We start from the raw sequence: 17,846 nt of genomic DNA on the forward strand, positions 1-17,846 counted from the left end.
CTGAGGATTTGTTCATAAAGTCTTTTCCTACACCAATGTCTTCCAGAGTTCTGCCTAACTTACCTTCCAGCAAGTTTAATGTTTCTGTTTTAATATTTAGATCTTTAATCCATTTGGATTTTAATTTAGTGCATGGTGAAAGATAAGGGTCTAATTTTAATCTGTGGCAGGTTGACATCCAGTTTTTCCAGCACCATTTGTTAAAGAGGCTATCTTTCCTCCACTGAGGATGGTGAGCTCCTTTGTCAAAGATGAGGTAGCTGATTACATCTGCATTTGTTTTTGTGTCTTCCAGTATGTTCCACTGATCCTCAGGCCTATTTCTTTGCCAGTACCATGCTGTTTTTATCACAGTGGCTTTGTAGTATAGTTTCAAATTGGGAATTGTTACACCTGGTTTACATGGCAAGTCTTGATTCTCATTTTTTCCCCTTACCTCTGCCCTCCCTTCACCCCCTCCTCCCCTCCCCATCTACAAACACTTTATTTTCATTCTCTCACATTTTTTTCTTTTCCCTTTTTACTCTTCCCCTACCCATCCCACCTTCCCTACACCTTTACAATTCTTAATGTAAAGAAAATCTCAATATAAGATGATTTTGACCACTTTCTCTCTTTTGCAGTATAATTCTAATTGTGATATAGCATCATAGTACTTTCCTCTGTGTACTTGGCTTTAGGAGGTAGGCACACCATACATGGGTGTAGAGAAATAGTAACTTACTCTTTAATACATTAAGAATGTGAGGTTTAGATATAGAGTTCCTAATCTGAAACAAGAGAAATAAATGTGGTGTCCCATAAGTCTCAGCTTGATACCTATGCCCTCTAGTTTATTCCACTCCAGGGTAGGTAGCTACCATCTGGAAAGAGACCTAAGCAATAAAACTGGACTGGACTATCTACCCTTTACCAGCTCTTGATCTTATCTTCCTTACTCCAGTAAGTATTCTCAAAGCATAACTTATATTTGACTTCAGCTACAACAATCATGTTTAGAGAAGTATTGCTATCAAACCAAGAAATTCAAACCACTGTTTTCTAGTTCCTTGAAAGAGAGAGAGAGGAAAATAGGGCACTTTTCCTGCAAAGGAGATCACCTCAAGATAGGCTAAGTCAGAGATTCAGCCCTGGACCCTAGGGTAGAGAAAGCTCTGAGAAATTTCTGTTGTCTATCCAGTCTTTTAGGTGACTTTTTTTTTGTGTGTATGTGTGTGGGGGGGGGTTGAGACAGGGTCTCACTATGTAGTTTAGACCGACCTAGAACTCACTGTGTAGTCCAAGCTGGTCTCGAACCCACAGCTATCCTCCTGCCTCAGACTCCCGAATGCTGGGATTACAGGCGTGCGCCACCACTCTCAGCCAGTGACTTTTATTAGCAGCAAAACAAGGCTACTCCTTTAAGGTCCATTTTAAATTCATTAAGTATTTGAAACTCATAGATCTTCCTAGCAGCCACAACCTACATGATAAAAGCACCTTTTTGGACTTCCTGTGAGCACATATGAAGGAAGAGAAAGGCTGACCAAAATAGTCCCATATTCTAGTTAGCATGTAAAAACACAAATGCAAGTTACTGATTGCTATTTTCCCTAGTGTAAAAACAATTGTTATCCATTGTCTTAGTCTGACTTTCTGGAAGGAACAGTCTGATACGAGAGATTCTCAAATGAACTCCCAACAAGTTGGAGAAAAGTTTAAGGGGAGTTTCTAACTCACTAGCAAAGAAAAAGTCCAAATAACACTCAAGCATGTTAAACATCCAAAAAAAAAAAAATCACCATATAGCATTTTATAAGTCCACAGTCAACATTCCAAAGTCCTTAACCTATCAGAAAAGGCATTTTTCTCCCCTACACACATGAATGGTGAAGACTGTGCCTAGGAGAGGGGAGAGAAGGTTTGGTAGTTTTTAACCTATGAAAGATTTGATTTTATGTTTGTCTAGAGGTCTGTCATATTACTAGTAGAGAAAGGAGTCCAAACCTGTACCTTAACTCTTAATGGATGTTTAAGAAAGGGCTCTGATAGTATAATTTCAGATCACTCTAAGACAGAGGATACCTGATGATCACTTACAGAGTTCCCCTTTCACCTCACAGAGGAGTCCAGATAGGACAAGATATGGAGGTTTTCTGCTGATTACCAGATGGGCTGTTGGGAGCTATGTTCTTCTGAGGGACCTCTGGGTATCTGCCAGAGAGTAGCCCTGGCCATGACCCCTCACTTGTCACCTCAGTTTAAGCTAGTTCCACTCAATCAGAGATCTGTCTTCAAAAGGATCCCAGTTGCCTGTCTGGTCAACATTCCACCTGCCACTGGCATCAGTGGGAATGGAGATTCACCAGAGGCAACTGGAGAAACCTGTCCTCTGCTTTGAGAGTGGCAGCTGCCCTAAAGGCAATTACTAGCTGGCGGAGTAACCACTGTTTGTTTACAAGTCTATAAGGAACAGATAAAAGCCTGAACTGTCTTTATCTGATACGATTTCATAAGACACCCAATACAGCATTTTGAAGCAAGTAACTCCAAATGCAACACATACAAAACAAGAATAATAAAATGTAATTTTAACAAACACAATGCATAAGAAAAACAAGAAATTTGCAAACATTTAAAACATGCAATTTAAAATTAAGACATTTTTAAAACAAAAGCTGAAACAAAGCCAGAAGAATTTATATGAAACAAAAACCAGAATCTATGAAACAAATGAAAGCCCATGAAACAAGTTATAATCTATGAAGCAAAAACAAACAAAACAAACAAAAAAACCTAGAATGTATGAAAGAAAACTCTTACCTCCAACCAGTAATCTTGGTGGAAGACCTCCAAAATGATATAGGGGGAAGAGATGTAGCTCCCAAACCTGCTAGATATCAGAAATGTGAGTTTGTGTTCTCTAAAATTGAAGAATGAATTCTAGGAACAATGGAGGTTAAGAGTAGGAAAAATTTATTGAGGGAAAGAAAGCTTCTGTCTAAGAGAGACAGAAGGGGGACCAGAAAGTGGGTTCCCCCTCTTTAATTAATTTTTGCTTTAATTTACTCCTTCAAACCAGCTGACTTTTTGATTTCCAAAAATATTCTATTAAGAAATGGACATATGGGTTCTGAAAGTGTCTTCTGTCATAAAACTATAAGAATAAGTGCCAAGTACAGTAAGTGGCAGTGACCGTTGTCCTTCAGGGTTTCAAGGAAATGAAAGATTGCTGTAGCCTGAGGTTTCAAGGGAAGGGAGGGTCCTGGGCAGGCTTTAAAGGAAAGTCTTTTTTGGAGAGACAGAGAGGAAGTGGAAATGTAAATTGAGGCAAGCATGGGCATCCTACCAAGGGAGGCAGCAAAGACTTCTGTTGGGAGCAGAGCCTCAGGCTTCCTTCTCATAGCAATTGTGCTGAGTTGTCACTGTTCATTAATGAACCTTCTTATAGGTTTATTTTTCAGGAAAAAAACTGTTGTGTTCTAACTGGATTTTCCAGACCATGGTTGTAACTCTCATTGCTGTGATGGCATTTTGGTAAGAATAACTTCAGTGTGCTGTAACACCCTCTTTATGTCCTTCCTGTCTCCCCCACCTCACTTTTGAACTGGGAATTGACCCACTTACTCTGAAGACAAGGAGCCCTTTAAACCAGGCATGGACCTTAAAGTAGTGATGGTGAACCTTTTAGAGACAAGTGCCCAAAGGGCAACACGAAACCCACTTATTTACTGCTAAGTGCCAACACTGCAATTAAACCTGAATACTGAGGTTTTAGTTTAGATAAAACGCTCATACACTTGCCTTGCATGCTGACAAGGGGGCTCTGAGGGGCCACTGTGGCATATGTACCATAGGTTCACCACCCCTGGCATAGAGACTTTAAAACTCACATGTTAAGGAAAAAAGTAGGCTGTCGGTACTTAAATGTGAGATGATGGAGTTTTAAAAAGTCAACAGTTGTGTTTTAGTAGCAAACTGCAGTATGTGTGTGTGTGTGTGTGTGTGTGTGTGTGTCAGTGTGTTTGTGTCTGTCTGTGTTTCTCTCTCTTAGCTTTGCAAATAATTTTCTCCAGTTCTTTGTTTTCCTTCCTATCTACTTAAGGGACAGGAATAAGGTGGAAGTCAGTTGCAATCTACCCTTTTTAGTCACTCATACCTATTAGGATTCTTCTGGATTCTTTAATGATGACTTTGTACCAAAGGAACACCAAGATGGATAAGAATAAATCTAATGTGATAAAATTGTAGACAGATCTACTGAGGAGTTAAACCAAGCAAAGCAGAAAGCAAATTGGGTGACTTTTGAGCATCATCCCCACTGCTGCCTGGAGGTGGGATTAATCCCTTGTTAGAACACAAGTGCTTGTCAGACCTCTGGTCTTTAGGTCCCCGCTGCTACTATGTTGGTCTTCTGGCCTTTGAGCCCAGGTCATCTTGCCTGCATTCTCTCTCAGGGGCTTTGGGGACTTATTTTTTAGTCTATTCACATAGGAAAAGAACAAAATCATTTATGATTGTGAGAATGCACTGACTTCTGTTTCAGGGAGAACAAGTTAGGGTCTCAAGTTGCTTCTTGTTTTTTATTTTTTATTTTATTTAAAGCAGCTTTCTAGTTACAGAAGGCAGAGCAGGTTTCTGGGCCCTTCTCTCCCCTCAGCATTTTCACTTTTTTGGAGGTGCCCTGAGCATTCAATCCTGGGCCTTGAATATGCTGCACAAAGTCCCTGCCCATGAGCGTGACTCGCTGCTGCCCACTTGTAGGACCAGGGCTAAACATGGATGCCACGCCACAAAAATTCCAGCAGGAACCTTTGTAGTTTTCCTCACTCTCCTAAATATTTGTCTTCTGCAGGAATTCCCAAGCAGAAGAGGGTAAGCTTCCATTTCTAGCAGACACACTTCACTTTCTCTAGATAATAGATTCCTAGTCCAATGGAAAGGTGAAAGGAAATGTAAATAGAGGTGAAGAGACTGCTTTTTAAAAATGCTTATCAAACCTTTTGAATTCCAAAATTGTTGACCACTAAGACAATAAATGGAATGCTAATAGGCTTCTTATCTTGCTTCTGGCCTATGGTATAACTAAGAAGAATCAAAACCAAGGTTTGCTGTGAAAAAGGGAGCAGTTGTCCACTTCATTTGGGCCTAGAGCGGGGTCAGCAAACCTCTGGCATGTGTGCCAGAGTGGTCATGTGGAGCCTTCTCTGTTGGCAAACAAGCCAAGTGTATGAGTTGATTTTTCTAAACTAAAACCTCAGCATTCAGCTTTAATTGCAGTTCTGTGTTGCATTTTGAGCACCAGGTCTCTAAAAGTTTTGCCATGACTGGCCTAGAGTTTTCTGTGCTGCACCCCGAGGCAGATGCCAAAGACAAACCAGAAAAAGGGTTTAAAGATTAGTAATGAGGAGGTAGAGAATGGAAGACATAGGAGAACAAAGTAAAGAAAGTTGCCCCACAATGAACGTTGCTGGGGGTTACTCAGGGAGATCGTCTGTCTGATGCATCTCTGGGCTCAGCACCCCTTTCCCATGCAGGGCAGAGCCTACTGGGTAGTCAGCAGCTGCTGCTAAATACACTGGAAATTCATTCTTTATGAGTGGAATTCAAATGTATGTCACATTACTTTAAGTGTATGTAATGAAGGGAAGTCTACCACCTTTGATGGTGAACAAAATGATGAGGAGTTGATGGAGAAGTCCAGCTGGCAATAAGTCAACCAGGTGACCTGTATCAAGCCCATCCCACAATGAGACTATAATCAGCAGAATCCCTCATGTGGCACATGAGAGGGCTCTAAAGATAAGAACATGAACTGTTTGAATTCATGAGCATTGTTAGGTATAGCTTCCTAAATTCCAGAACCTGCAAGGAAAGCTTCTTTTTGGAAATACAATTCTTGGAAGGAAAAATACCATCATTATTTTGAAGTCAAGTAGAGTGCAAATGTATGTTTTATTGCATTTCTTTTCCTTCCTCTGCCAATTTTGGTATATTGTGATCTGAAAAGACAGGCAGCTTGAATATGTCAGAGAAGAGGCCAAAGAGTTTGGCATCCACTGTGGATGTGTCCTTTCATCTTCCAGTGCCACCGTGCAGATGACCTCTACCAGCAGGATGTGAACTCTGGCCCTATTCATTCCTGCATGGAGCAGAGAGCTGTCTCCAGCTATTTACATGCTACCTCTTGTAATCTTCCACCAGTGACAGATGCTACTATGATGGCCTGCTAGGCCAGTGGCTGCTGCATGGAAAAATCCATCAGCACAGTAGTCCAAGAGCTTCTGAGCTGCAGGGAGCCCAAGGCTTTTTCTCACTAGTGCAGAAAAGCTTGACTGTGTTGGTTTCCATGGTGTTTCTGCCAACTACAGCTGCCCCTCCCCCTCCCCCCATCTGTGTGGCCTCTGAGAGTACATCTTTGGCCAGCTGGATGTGTGAGATATATCTGGAAACAAATCTGTTACATAATGCTATTTTTTCTTCCTTAACAGTGTCTTGACGATAGTCTTTCTTTACATACTGAGCTTACAAGAACAGAACAAGTATGCCCTAAATCTCCCTTCACGGTGAGAATTCAGATCTTCTGTTCCTTTGGGAAAGGGATACATGAAGATGTCTTTCATTAACTATCTTGTCCTCTTCCTCCAGCAATACCACAAACTCTCCAGAGCTGCCCCTGCCATCTACAGCCTCCCCCTCAGGTAGAGTCCACTTTATCCTCAGACCCAGCCTGTCTTCCCATGAACTGTCAACAGAAGAAGCCAGACTTCCTGCTAGCCTCACTGCCTCCCTTCCCTCTGCTCAATCCTCACAGTGTCTCATCCATCTCTGGCAACCACACAGACCTCCTTAGAAATTCTTGAAGTTACTTTTTGCGAGATCCTGCCATGTCAGGAAATTTACTGCTGTCCCATTTGGGGAATGAGAAGACACTCTTCAAGTCCTGTGCAAAGACAGTCTCAGGAGAAGGAAATCCATCAGAGGCAAAGAACAGGTAAATGATGTTCAAAGAGGAACCACCAAGGTTTTTAACTTGAGGTGTTTTTTTTTTCCTTGTCAGTACTTAGTTGGACAGTTTGCTAATGGTTTTAGATAATGGTTCTACTCCTTTATTTGGGGTGGCTAATTCTTTTTGCTAACACAAATGTACAAACTGCTGATCATCTACAATGTTTTGGTTGATTCAGATCTTTATAATTTTCACCAGGTGAAAGGGTCTCATTTGTCCATTGCCAACAGAGATGGTAATAGTGGCATAAGTGAAGCAGTTATATGCACATGGGTTGATTTTTTTGAGATCATTTAAAAATGTGGCATGTGGGCCCTATGCCAAAACCAACTAGAGCAAAATGTAAAAGATTCTGGAAACTCTAGAGTTTAGTGTAAGGTTTAAGCCAATGAAAAATACAAACTTGACATTCCACTCTCAGAGTTCTTTCTTCATTTTCCTTTTAGATATGCACACGTGCGTGTGTGTACACAGAATACTTTTTCAAATAACACCGATTCCATGTTTAAAATATAGAAATTTGTTTGAGGTCCACGAATGTAACTATTTCTGTAAGATCAAATATAATCCACCCAAATGTATACTAATTTATCATTATGTTTAGAAGTCTCTTTTTATACACGCATTACAAGTATCTAAAATATTAATAATAACGTGAATAACAATACATATTATCATGGCTTATCTATTAAGATGCTCTCAAAACAATAACTCTCAAATAATAATAGTTTCATGTGGCAAGGATTTATTTCTCGCTCAATATATGATCTAAATATGGGTCAAAAGAGGGCTCCATGTCAGCATGTCATTCAGGACCCAGAAGATGGAGATTTCACATCCAATATGTGTTTCCAGAAAATCTGTACTAGTGGTAAGAAAAAAGTCACACTATCCTGTGGCTCTTGCAGCTTCTATCCAAGTGGAGCATGTGTGACTTCTGATAATATTTTATTGATCAAAGTAAGTCAAATTGGTCATATCTAATTTAAAGATAGATAGGGATGTACCTCAGAAAGATGAACCAAAATATTTATAAGCAATGTTAATGACTGACACAGAATATGATCAGTGGATAAAATTTGGGGGCAATAATGTAATTTCCTTTTCTTTTCATATTGTTTCATATCTTAGTCTCAGATAAATAACTCCTAAGAGTTGTATCAGCATTGTCATGGTATAAAATAAGTTAGTCTATTTAATACATTGTCATAAGTAGTTTACATAAATTATTTAATCTTCATAAGCCTATATGACCAGCACTGTTATTATCCCCATTTTCCCCTAATAAACTGAGGCAAGAGTTTTCTTCCACACTTAAAAAGATAATGGTTGTACTTTTTCTTTATGAAAGCAGTGTTTGACTGAACTTGGGAATAGGTGTATTCACTACAGAGTGAGGATAAATGTTCTTTTTGAGGTAAAGAATTGATTTCAGTTATTATATTCTCAACAATTTTAACTATAAAAATCTTGTGCAATCATAAAAATCCCCGAAAACTTCATAATTTATGAAAGGACATAGAAACTTGTGGCTAGTAAACTCTTTACTTACCTTGAGCATCTATCTCACTGAGGACACTTGATGACCTTCTTTGAGACCAATCCCTAGAGGGGACTACACCACTTATGAAAGATATGCTGATAACTGTGGATATTGAACAGGGAGAGGCCGTTTCTGGTCTACTCTTCATTTTTAAGGGTTTCTTGACCTCTGAGTAAATTCACTTTGTGGAGCAACCAGCTCTTCATATCTATAACCATAACCATAACTGGCTCTTCATATTGATTGGCTTTTTATTAACCCCACTATTTGAAAAATAGTAATGGGATATACTGCTTTTGAACAAAAAAATCCATCGACTGCTTTTCACACTCAGGGTTTTGGAGACTTCCAATCAGGAGAACCTCTGACTTATAACAACTTACCCATTTACAGCTGATGAAATGGAGGACTGGGGACCTCAGTTTAGATTCTGCAGTTGAGATACAGCTGGATAAGAGGAGTAACTTTATTTATTTATTTAGGTACCAGGAGGAGTAACTTTTAATATCCTATAGCATAGTAGAGTGACTATGCTTGGCCATGTTTAGTTTGTATTTCAAAATAGCTAGTAGAGACGATTTTGATTTTCCCAAAAAAAGCACTGACAAATGTTTGAGGCAAAGAGTTTATCAGTTACCTTGATCAGGCCACTACATATTGTACACATGTATTGAAATATCACACTGTACTTCATAAATATGTGCAAGTATTATGTCAATTAAAATAAAAACTAAATCCAATGAAAAGTGAATATATGAACAAAAAACCAAAAAGATTTCTCAGACGAATTGCTAGCAAAGTTAGAATTGGAATCTGAGTCTCTTGTCTCCCCATTCTGGGCTCCTTCCCATTCACCATCCTGCCTCCATTTATTTGGAGGTATGGCATGTGTATCTACCTGAGAGAAATTCTACAGGATGCAGAAAGAATCCATCATATGATATGAAAAATCACCTTCCGTGCTTCACTCTCTACCAAGTTCGTGTGTAGCCATCAAGGTCCCCAGTGCAGGGTATTTCTGAGGAAAGGTCCCCTCCTCTGTTACTGGTGCATCTTTCCCTCTCATCTGTCCCAGGCACAGTATAACCCAGGGTGCTCCAGAATACATGAAGAAACCTGGCAGCTATTCTTTTCAACACATGTTTCTGAGGCACTAAAAAACAATCAAAATTAAAGAATAAAAAACTTTCAAACCCCAAGGATTAAAAAAAGTTAGAAAAGTTCTCAGTGGGATGCAGAATAATATCTAATAGTTTTCTAAGCCTAACAACAGTTGTGAACCTCTTCTCTGAAGAGTAGGACTGCAATAAAATACATAAAGAGAAATTAGGATTTTTATGACATCTGAGATCAAGTCATTATTTTGCTTTTGCATTTTTGGTGGCTTAAGTCTGTGTTCCTGTTTTCAAAAAAGTTAGCTGCTCCCCAGTCCTATTTCCACTACCACAGCCTCCTACTTGATAAAAGATTTGGATTAGACTAGTTAGGAACTAGGGAGTATTTTAGAATATTGAGCTTGTACCTTGAGAAACCAGCTGAATATGATGGATTGGATTTTAATCTATGTAACTAATATAGATATAAGTAGATAGGAAAGTGAGAAAGATAGATTTTTTTTAAGAGACAAAGCAAAAACGATCTCTAATTTATGTTCATTTTGTTTTAGAGACCAGAACTCTGAGAAAAGCAAATTTAAAAAAAAGGTCCCCCATGTTAAATAACTCAGCCTTTGATTGGTGGAACTCACTTTTATGAGTCTGATTCAATCAGGGTAAGAGAAAAAGTATCCAATAAACTCTTTTGGAACTCGCTCATCAATACAGTTCTACAAATAGAGAAATATCCACCCTCTGCCATGGTGGGATATAATTTGTTTTTTTAAAGTTTTCATTTTGTATTAGGACACGTTTGCTGCACCTAATTATTACTTTCCTTATGGGGAGCTGGTACATGTAAATAATACATCTAAATTCTGTTTTTTATTTCCTTTCCCCCCCTCTCCCATCCTCCCTCCAACTCTTGATCCCCTTCCCCTTGAGAAAGATTTTATCTCCCTATTTCCTGTTACCTAACCTGTATTTTTATATTTATAAATTTTGAGTTTCTCGTGTAAAAGAAACCATGTAATATTTAAGCTTGTGTGTCTGATTTATTTCACTTAACATATTGGCCTCAAGGTGCATCTGTTTCCTGACAGATGACTCAAATTTTTTTCTTTATGGCAGAGTAGTGCTCCATTGTGTATAAATACCACATTTTCTTTTCTGTCTTTGTCTTTTTTTTTTTAAAATAAGACAAGGCCTCACTATGTAGTTGAGACTGATCTGAAACTCACTGTGTAGCCCAGGCGAGTCTCAAATTTGGCCTCAGCCTCCCGAGTGCTGGGATTACAGGCTTGTGCCACCACACCTGGCATAATACATTTTCTTTATCCATTTGCCTGTTGATAGACGCAGTCTGTTTCCAAGATTTAGCTATTATGAATTGTGCTGCTATAAATGTGGCTATGTGTGTATCACTGTAATACACCTTTAACTTTTTTGGGAAGATACCTAGAAGAAGAATAGCTGAGTCAATAGACTTTTCCTTCCTTCCTTCCTTCCTTCCTTCCTTCCTTCCTTCCTTCCTTCCTTCCTTCCTTTTCTTTCTTTCTTTTCTTCATTAAGTTTCTTGGTACTTTTTAGGTATACAGTATAGTTACATTCATGATTGGGATCTTGGACCTTTACATGAGCTATCTTCATTCTTATTTTCCCCCATTCTCCTGCCTTCCCTTCACCCCCTCCGCTCTTCCCTATTTACAGAGACATTGTTTCCATTTTTTCCTTTTTTCATATTTTTTTCTGTTCCCTTCTTTCCTTTCTCCTACCCTTCCCACTTCCCCTACTCCTTTAGGCCTTTTCTTCCTATTTCACATTATCAGTCATACAATTTGAACCTTATTTACACTTTTATTTTTTTATACCAGAGAAACTATTCAGTATTTACACATGTGTTCTATTTATTTCACTTAAGAGTATGGTCTCAATATGCATCCATTTAGCTATAAATTACTCTAGTTTCTTGAGTAGTTATGGCTGAGTAGTTCTCCATTTTATAGAAAAACCACATCGTCTTTATCCAGTCTCCAGTTGATGGGCAGTGGGGCTGTTTCTAAGTTTTAACCATTGCAAACTGTGCTGCTATAAACATGGGTGCACATGTATCGCTGTGGTATGATTCTTTGAATTCTTTTCAAAAGATATGCAGCAGAGGGATAGCTGAATCCAATGGGACCTCTAATCCTAGTTCTTTAAGGTATCTCCATATTGATTTCCACAGTGGTTGCACCAGTCTGCACTCCTACCAGCAATGAAGAAGTGTTCCTTTCTCGCCACAACTCTACCAGAATTGTTATTGATTAATTTCTTGATAGCATCCATTCTTTCTGGGGTGAGGTGGAATCTCAGTGTTATTTTCATATTCATCTCTTGAATGGCCAGTGATATTGAATATTTTTAATATATTTATTTGCTGCTCTTACTTTTTTGTCTGAGAACAGTCTGATATTTCAGTTGCCCATTTTTAAGTCAGGTCTTTGTGTTTGGGGATGTCTTTTTTTTTTTTTTTTTTTTTTTTTTTTTTTTTTTTTTTTTTTTTTTTTTTAGTTCTTTATATATTTTAGATAGTAGACCTTTGTCTGAGGAACAGCTAGTAAAATTTTTTCCCACATTATAGGTTGTCTTTTAGTTCTGTTCATAGTTTCTCTTGCAGTGCAAAAGCTTTCTAGTAAGATAAGATCCAAGTTGTTGATTCTTTGTGCTAGTTGCTGTGCTACTGAGGAGTTGTTGATAACATCTTTTCCTATGCCAATGTCTTTGAGAGTTCTACCTAACTTCCAGCAAGTTTAGTGTTTCTGTTTTGATATTTAGATTTTTAATTCACTTGGATTTTAGTTTAGCGCATGGTGAAAGATAGGGGTCTAGTTTTAGTCTTTGGCAGTTTGAAATCCAGTTTTTCCAAAACAATTTATTAAAGAGGCTATCTTTTCTCCACTGAGGATGGTTAGCTCCTTTGTCAAAGATGAGGTAGCTGAGTATGTCTGGAGTTGTTTCTGCATTTTCTAATCTATTCCACTGATCCTTGGGTCTGTTTCTTTGCCAGTACCATGCTGTTTTTATCACAGTGGCTTTGTAGTATAGTTTTAAGTCAGAGATTGTGATACCCCCTGTCATGTCTCTGTTGCCTAGAATGACTTTTGCTATTCTAGGTCTCTTCTTGTTCCAAATGAAGTTTTGGATTGTTTTCTCTAGTTCTGTGAATTAGACTATTGGGATTTCAATCAGGATTGCATTGAATATGTATAGAAATTTTGGAAGTAATTTTCACTGTTGGTTCTTCCTACCCAGGAGCAAGGGATGTCTTTCCACTTTCTTATATCCTAGCTGATCTCCTTTTTCAGAGTTCTGTAGTTTTCAGTGTAGAGGTCTTTTGCTTCCTTTGTTAGATTGATTCCTAGATATTTCATTTTGTTTCTTTCTTTTGTCTATCTGCTGTTGCTAATGTTTCCAAAACTATATTGAACAGGCATGGTGATAGTGGACATGCTTGTGTTGTTCCTGATTTTAGTGTGAAGGTTTTCAGTTTTTGACCATATAGTATGATGTTAGCTGTTGGCCTTTTATAGATAGTCTTTATCAAGTTGAGATAAAGACCATCTATTTTAGTTTTCTGCAGAGTTTTTATCATGAGTGGGTGTTGAATTTTGAATGATTTTTTCTGCATCTATTGAGATGATCATATGGTTTTTGTCCTTGACTCTGTTAATATAGTGTATTACATTTATTGATTTATGTATATTGAACCATCCTTGTATCCCTGTGATAAATATGACTTGGTCAGGGTATATGATCTTCTTGATGACCATCTGTATTCTGTTTGCTGGGATGTACTGAGGAATTTTGCATCTATGTTTATTAGTGAGATTGGCCTGTAGTTCTATCATTTGGTTGGGTCTTTCCCTGGTTTTGGAATCAAAGTAACACTTGCTTCTAGGAATGAATTTGGAAGTATTGCTTCCCTTTCAATTTCATTGAAAAGTTTAAAGAGTAGTGGCAATATTTCTTCTCTAAATGTCTTGTAGAATTCAGCAGTGAAGCCATCAGGGCCTGTGGTTTTCTTCATTGGTAAATTTTTAATTATGTTTTCAATTTCAGTTATTGTAATTGGGGTGTTTAGAGTTTTTTATATTCTTTGTTCAACTTTGGTAATTTGTATGTATCTAGAAATCTGTCCATTTCTTCTGTGTTTTCCATTTTATTATTGTATAGGTTCTCAAAGTAGGTATTGATGATCCTCTGGATTTCTGCTGGATCTGTTGTGACTTCACCTTTTTCATTCCTAATTGCATGCATCTGAGCCTTTTCTTTCCTTTTTTTGCTAAGGTTGGCTAAGGGTTTATTGATATTATTTATTCTTTTGAAAAGCCAACTGTTTGATTCACTGATTTTTTTGTATTGTTCTCTTAGTCTCCATTGCATTGATTTCTGCTCCAATCTTTATAATTTCCTCCCTGTATGAACTTTGGGTTTGTCTTGCTCTTCTTTATCTAGATGCTTAAGATTCAGCATTAGGTCATTTATTTGAGCTCACTCTGTTTTCCTAGTGTTGACATTCACTGTGATGAATGTCAATTTCTTCTTTAATTTACTCTGTGACCCATTGGTTGTTCAGTAGAGTGTTTTTCTATTTCCGTGTATTTGTGAAGTTCTTGTGGTTTCCTATGCTGTTGATCTCCAGTTTAATTGCACTGTGGTCTGATAATACAGGGAATAAATTCAATTGCATTGCATTCAGTTAAGCATGTTCTATGAGCTAGCATGTGATCTCTTTTGGAAAATGATCCACTTGCAGCCAAAAATATTATATTTTCTGATTTTTTGAGGTGGAACACTCTGTAGATGTCCATTAAGTCTATTTGTTCAAAAGCTTGGTTCAATTCTAGTATTTTATTGTTGACTTTTTGTGTATTTGTGATAGTGGGGTATTTATGTCCCCCACTACAATTGTATTAGTGCTTAGTTATTTTTTTATGTCCCTTAATATTTGTTTGTATAGTTGGGGGCATTAGTATTTGGTGCATATATATTTATGATTGTTATCTTTTCCTCTTGCATTGTTTTCTTTACAAGGATGTAGTGACCTTCTTTGTCTCTTTTAATTAGTTTTGATTTTAAATTTACTTTATCTGTAAATAACACAGCTACCCCTGCTTCTTTCCAGGTTCCTGTCATATAGCAAGCTGTTTTTCATCCTTTTACTTTCAGTCTATGAGTTTCTTTTTTAACTAGGTGTGTTTTCTTTTATACAACATATTGTTGGATTTTGCTTCTTTTTTTTTTAGTACTGGGGATTGAACTTGGGTCCTTGTGCTTGCAAGGCAGGCCACCAAACCGCTGAGCTAAATCTCTAGCCCTGGATTTTGCTTCTTAATCCACTCTGCCAATGTATTTCTTTTGATTGGTGAATTGAGGCCATTAACTTTGATGGTTACAATGGATGTGTATTGCCTTATCATTGTCCTGTTGTAGGGTCTTTTTAATTTTTTCCCCCTCTCCTTTTAATTTCTTTCCTTGCCTGATGGATTTGCACTATTAGGCCTCATGGAGTTGTGACCTTCACTGTCTTCAAGTGGAATTTCTAGTTTTAGTGTTTTGAGGAATCTCCATATTTATTTCCATGGTGGTAGTACTAGTTCATATTCTCACCAAAAATATAGGTGGATCTCTTTCCCTTATAGCCTAACAAGCATTTGTTATTATTTGATTTCTTGATGATAACCATACTTTCTGGAATAAGATAGAATTTCAGTGTTGTTTTAATTTGCATTTATCTAATGGCCAATAATATTGAACATTTTTTCATGTATTTATTGTCCATCTGCTCTTCTTTTTTATGAGAAATATTTATTCATTTCACTTTCCCATTTTTGATAGCGTCTTTTATTTTGGAGTGTCTGATATTTTTTTGATTCTTCACATATTCTAGATGTTAGTCCTCTGTCTGAGAAATAGCTGGCAAAATTTCTCTCATTCTGTAGATTATCTCTTCCTTCCTTTGTTGTTTCCTTTGCTGTGCAGAAATTTAAAAATTTTATATGATCCCATTTTTTTATTCTTGGAGCTATTTCTTGTGCGGTTGAAGTTCTGTTCAGAAAGTCCTTGCCTACACCTCTATCTTCAAGAATTTTTCTTTTTATCTCCCAGGAGATTAACCATTTCTGTTTTAATATTTAGCTCTTTGATCCATTTTGCTTTTAGCTTACTGCCTGGTGAGATATATGGGTCTAGATTCAATCTTCTCCATGTAGATAACCAATTTCCCCAACACCAGTTATTAAACAGGTGGTTTTTCCTCTGTGTATGTTTTTGGAACCTTTGTCAAAGATCAAATAGTTTAATGTGTTTGGGATTGTTTCTATATCCTCTATTCTTTACCATTTATCTACACATTTGTTTTTGTGAGTACTATGCAGTTTTCATCATTGTAGCTTTGAAATAAAACTTTAAATTGGGGATTGAGATGCCTTCTGCTTGCTCTTATTACTCAGTATGGCTTTTGCTATTCTTGTGACTCTTAGGACTGTTTTTTCTAGTTCTGTGAGGAATGATGTTGGCATTTTGATTGAGTTTGCATTAAATCTGTACACGAGTTTTGGAAGTATGGCCATTTTGGTTCTGCCTTTCCAGAAACAGGGGCTATCTCTCCATTTTCTGAAGTCTTCCTTGATCTACTTTTTTTTCAGAATACTGGTTTTTGTTGTAGAGACCTTTCACTTCCTTAGTCAGCTTAATTTCTAAGTGTTTAATTTTTTTGTGCTATTGCATATGGTATTGTTTTCTTAATTTTTTTCATTGAATTCATTATTGGTGTACAGGAATGCTATTGATTTTTGTGTGTTGATTTGATATCCACAGCAGGATTTACTTTTGTTGGACACTATCCTAAATCTCTCCCCTTTAGAAGTTTCTAATTTAGTTTATTGGGAGGTCTTATTTGCCAGTTGTGAAATATATCTCCAGTTTTCTAATGAAAACCACTGGGGATGTATATTAAGTTTATTTTTAATATTGTTAGGAGGCATTTGTAAAGCAAGGACTGCCCTTATATTAGAACAGGGGGGGTTATAGTTTTCTAATACCCAAGCTTACACAGTTGAAGAGTCTTGTTTCAGAGAAGTGACAAATTGGAAGTGCTTTATAGGGATTGAAATTTTATTTTATGCCTTTGAAAAATAACTTTCATAGTTCTAATTTGCAAGATTATCTCACCTCAATTGTACCTTTTTATGACTATTAAAAAATACTTTATCCTACCAGTACACAATCCTATTTATAGGGTTCTCTATCTCTAGGGAATTGAACACAGTTCTGTGGAAGAGAGGCAAATCTGAGTATGTATTGCCAGAATTTATGATAAGCCATTTTTTCTTGAAAATTTAGCAGGAAAATAGAACAAAAGGTAGAAAACAGAGAGGGTAGATAAGCCTTGGTTTCCACTCTCTGTGTCTCATTTGCCTTGCAAACTTCTAGCCTTCTGCGAAAGCATCTGAAGCACAACTAAGAGGAGACAAGTGCCTGAGAATTGCTATCTGGAATCTAAGAAATCTGGAGACCATTTGGGCAGCATGTATACTTACATGGAAAGTGAAATTGTTATCATTTCTACAGAAAATTCTCGTATCTCAAGATCTAGTTCTTAATGGAATGCATCGTCCGGGGGCTGGAGGCTCAGAAGTTTACCCTGCCCTTCAGTTCTGTCTCCTTCCCATTCGATAAGACTGTGAGGGAGTCCGTTCTCTCACATCCACTCTCAGCATCAAATTCCTGGGAGTTTTCCTTTTGAGTGTGTTCTCTAAGAGAATTATTTTTCTTTCCCTCTTTTTCTTCCTCTTTTCCCAGCTCTTCCCTCTCCCCTTTTACAAGTATTTATTGAACACCTGCAGAGTTCAGCATTGCCTGTCTAAGGAACAGGAGTGTGAACAGAGGAAAGTTTTCAAGGTGAGTGGTCAAGTAAAGGAGCCCTTCTACCTAGTGCAAGAAGCACTGACTAGAACAGAGATGGTTAGGAGCCTTTGTCCTGAAGTATTGTGCCCTGTTGCTTTTGCTTTCTGTCCTGAAATCTGATAAAGAAACTTGAACATAGATTTTTTTAAATTGAGTTTATTGGTACATTCTAGGTATACAGTACAGTTACATTCATTACTGCAATCTTGTACCTTTACATGACAGGTCTTGGTTCTCATATTTTCACCTTGTCCCTCCCTCCCTTCACCCC

The 17,846-nt window shown here is 37.6% G+C and overlaps 1 protein-coding gene across 1 annotated transcript in view; it reads left to right on the forward strand.

The window, feature by feature from the left end:
- Positions 1-17,846, forward strand: part of Myrfl (myelin regulatory factor like) — an 85,246-nt gene that overhangs the window by 50,709 nt on the left and 16,691 nt on the right. The window contains exons 14-17 of the mRNA XM_033763775.1: positions 3,431-3,516; positions 6,471-6,545; positions 6,628-6,680; positions 6,794-6,973. Of these exons, the coding sequence (XP_033619666.1) occupies positions 3,431-3,516; positions 6,471-6,545; positions 6,628-6,680; positions 6,794-6,973 (394 nt within the window). The remainder of the gene's footprint in view (positions 1-3,430; positions 3,517-6,470; positions 6,546-6,627; positions 6,681-6,793; positions 6,974-17,846) is intronic.

Source organism: Fukomys damarensis, unplaced genomic scaffold, assembly GCF_012274545.1.
Source record: "Fukomys damarensis isolate Sample0158 unplaced genomic scaffold, DMR_v1.0_HiC HiC_scaffold_15, whole genome shotgun sequence".
NCBI classification, from domain to species: Eukaryota; Metazoa; Chordata; class Mammalia; order Rodentia; family Bathyergidae; genus Fukomys; species Fukomys damarensis.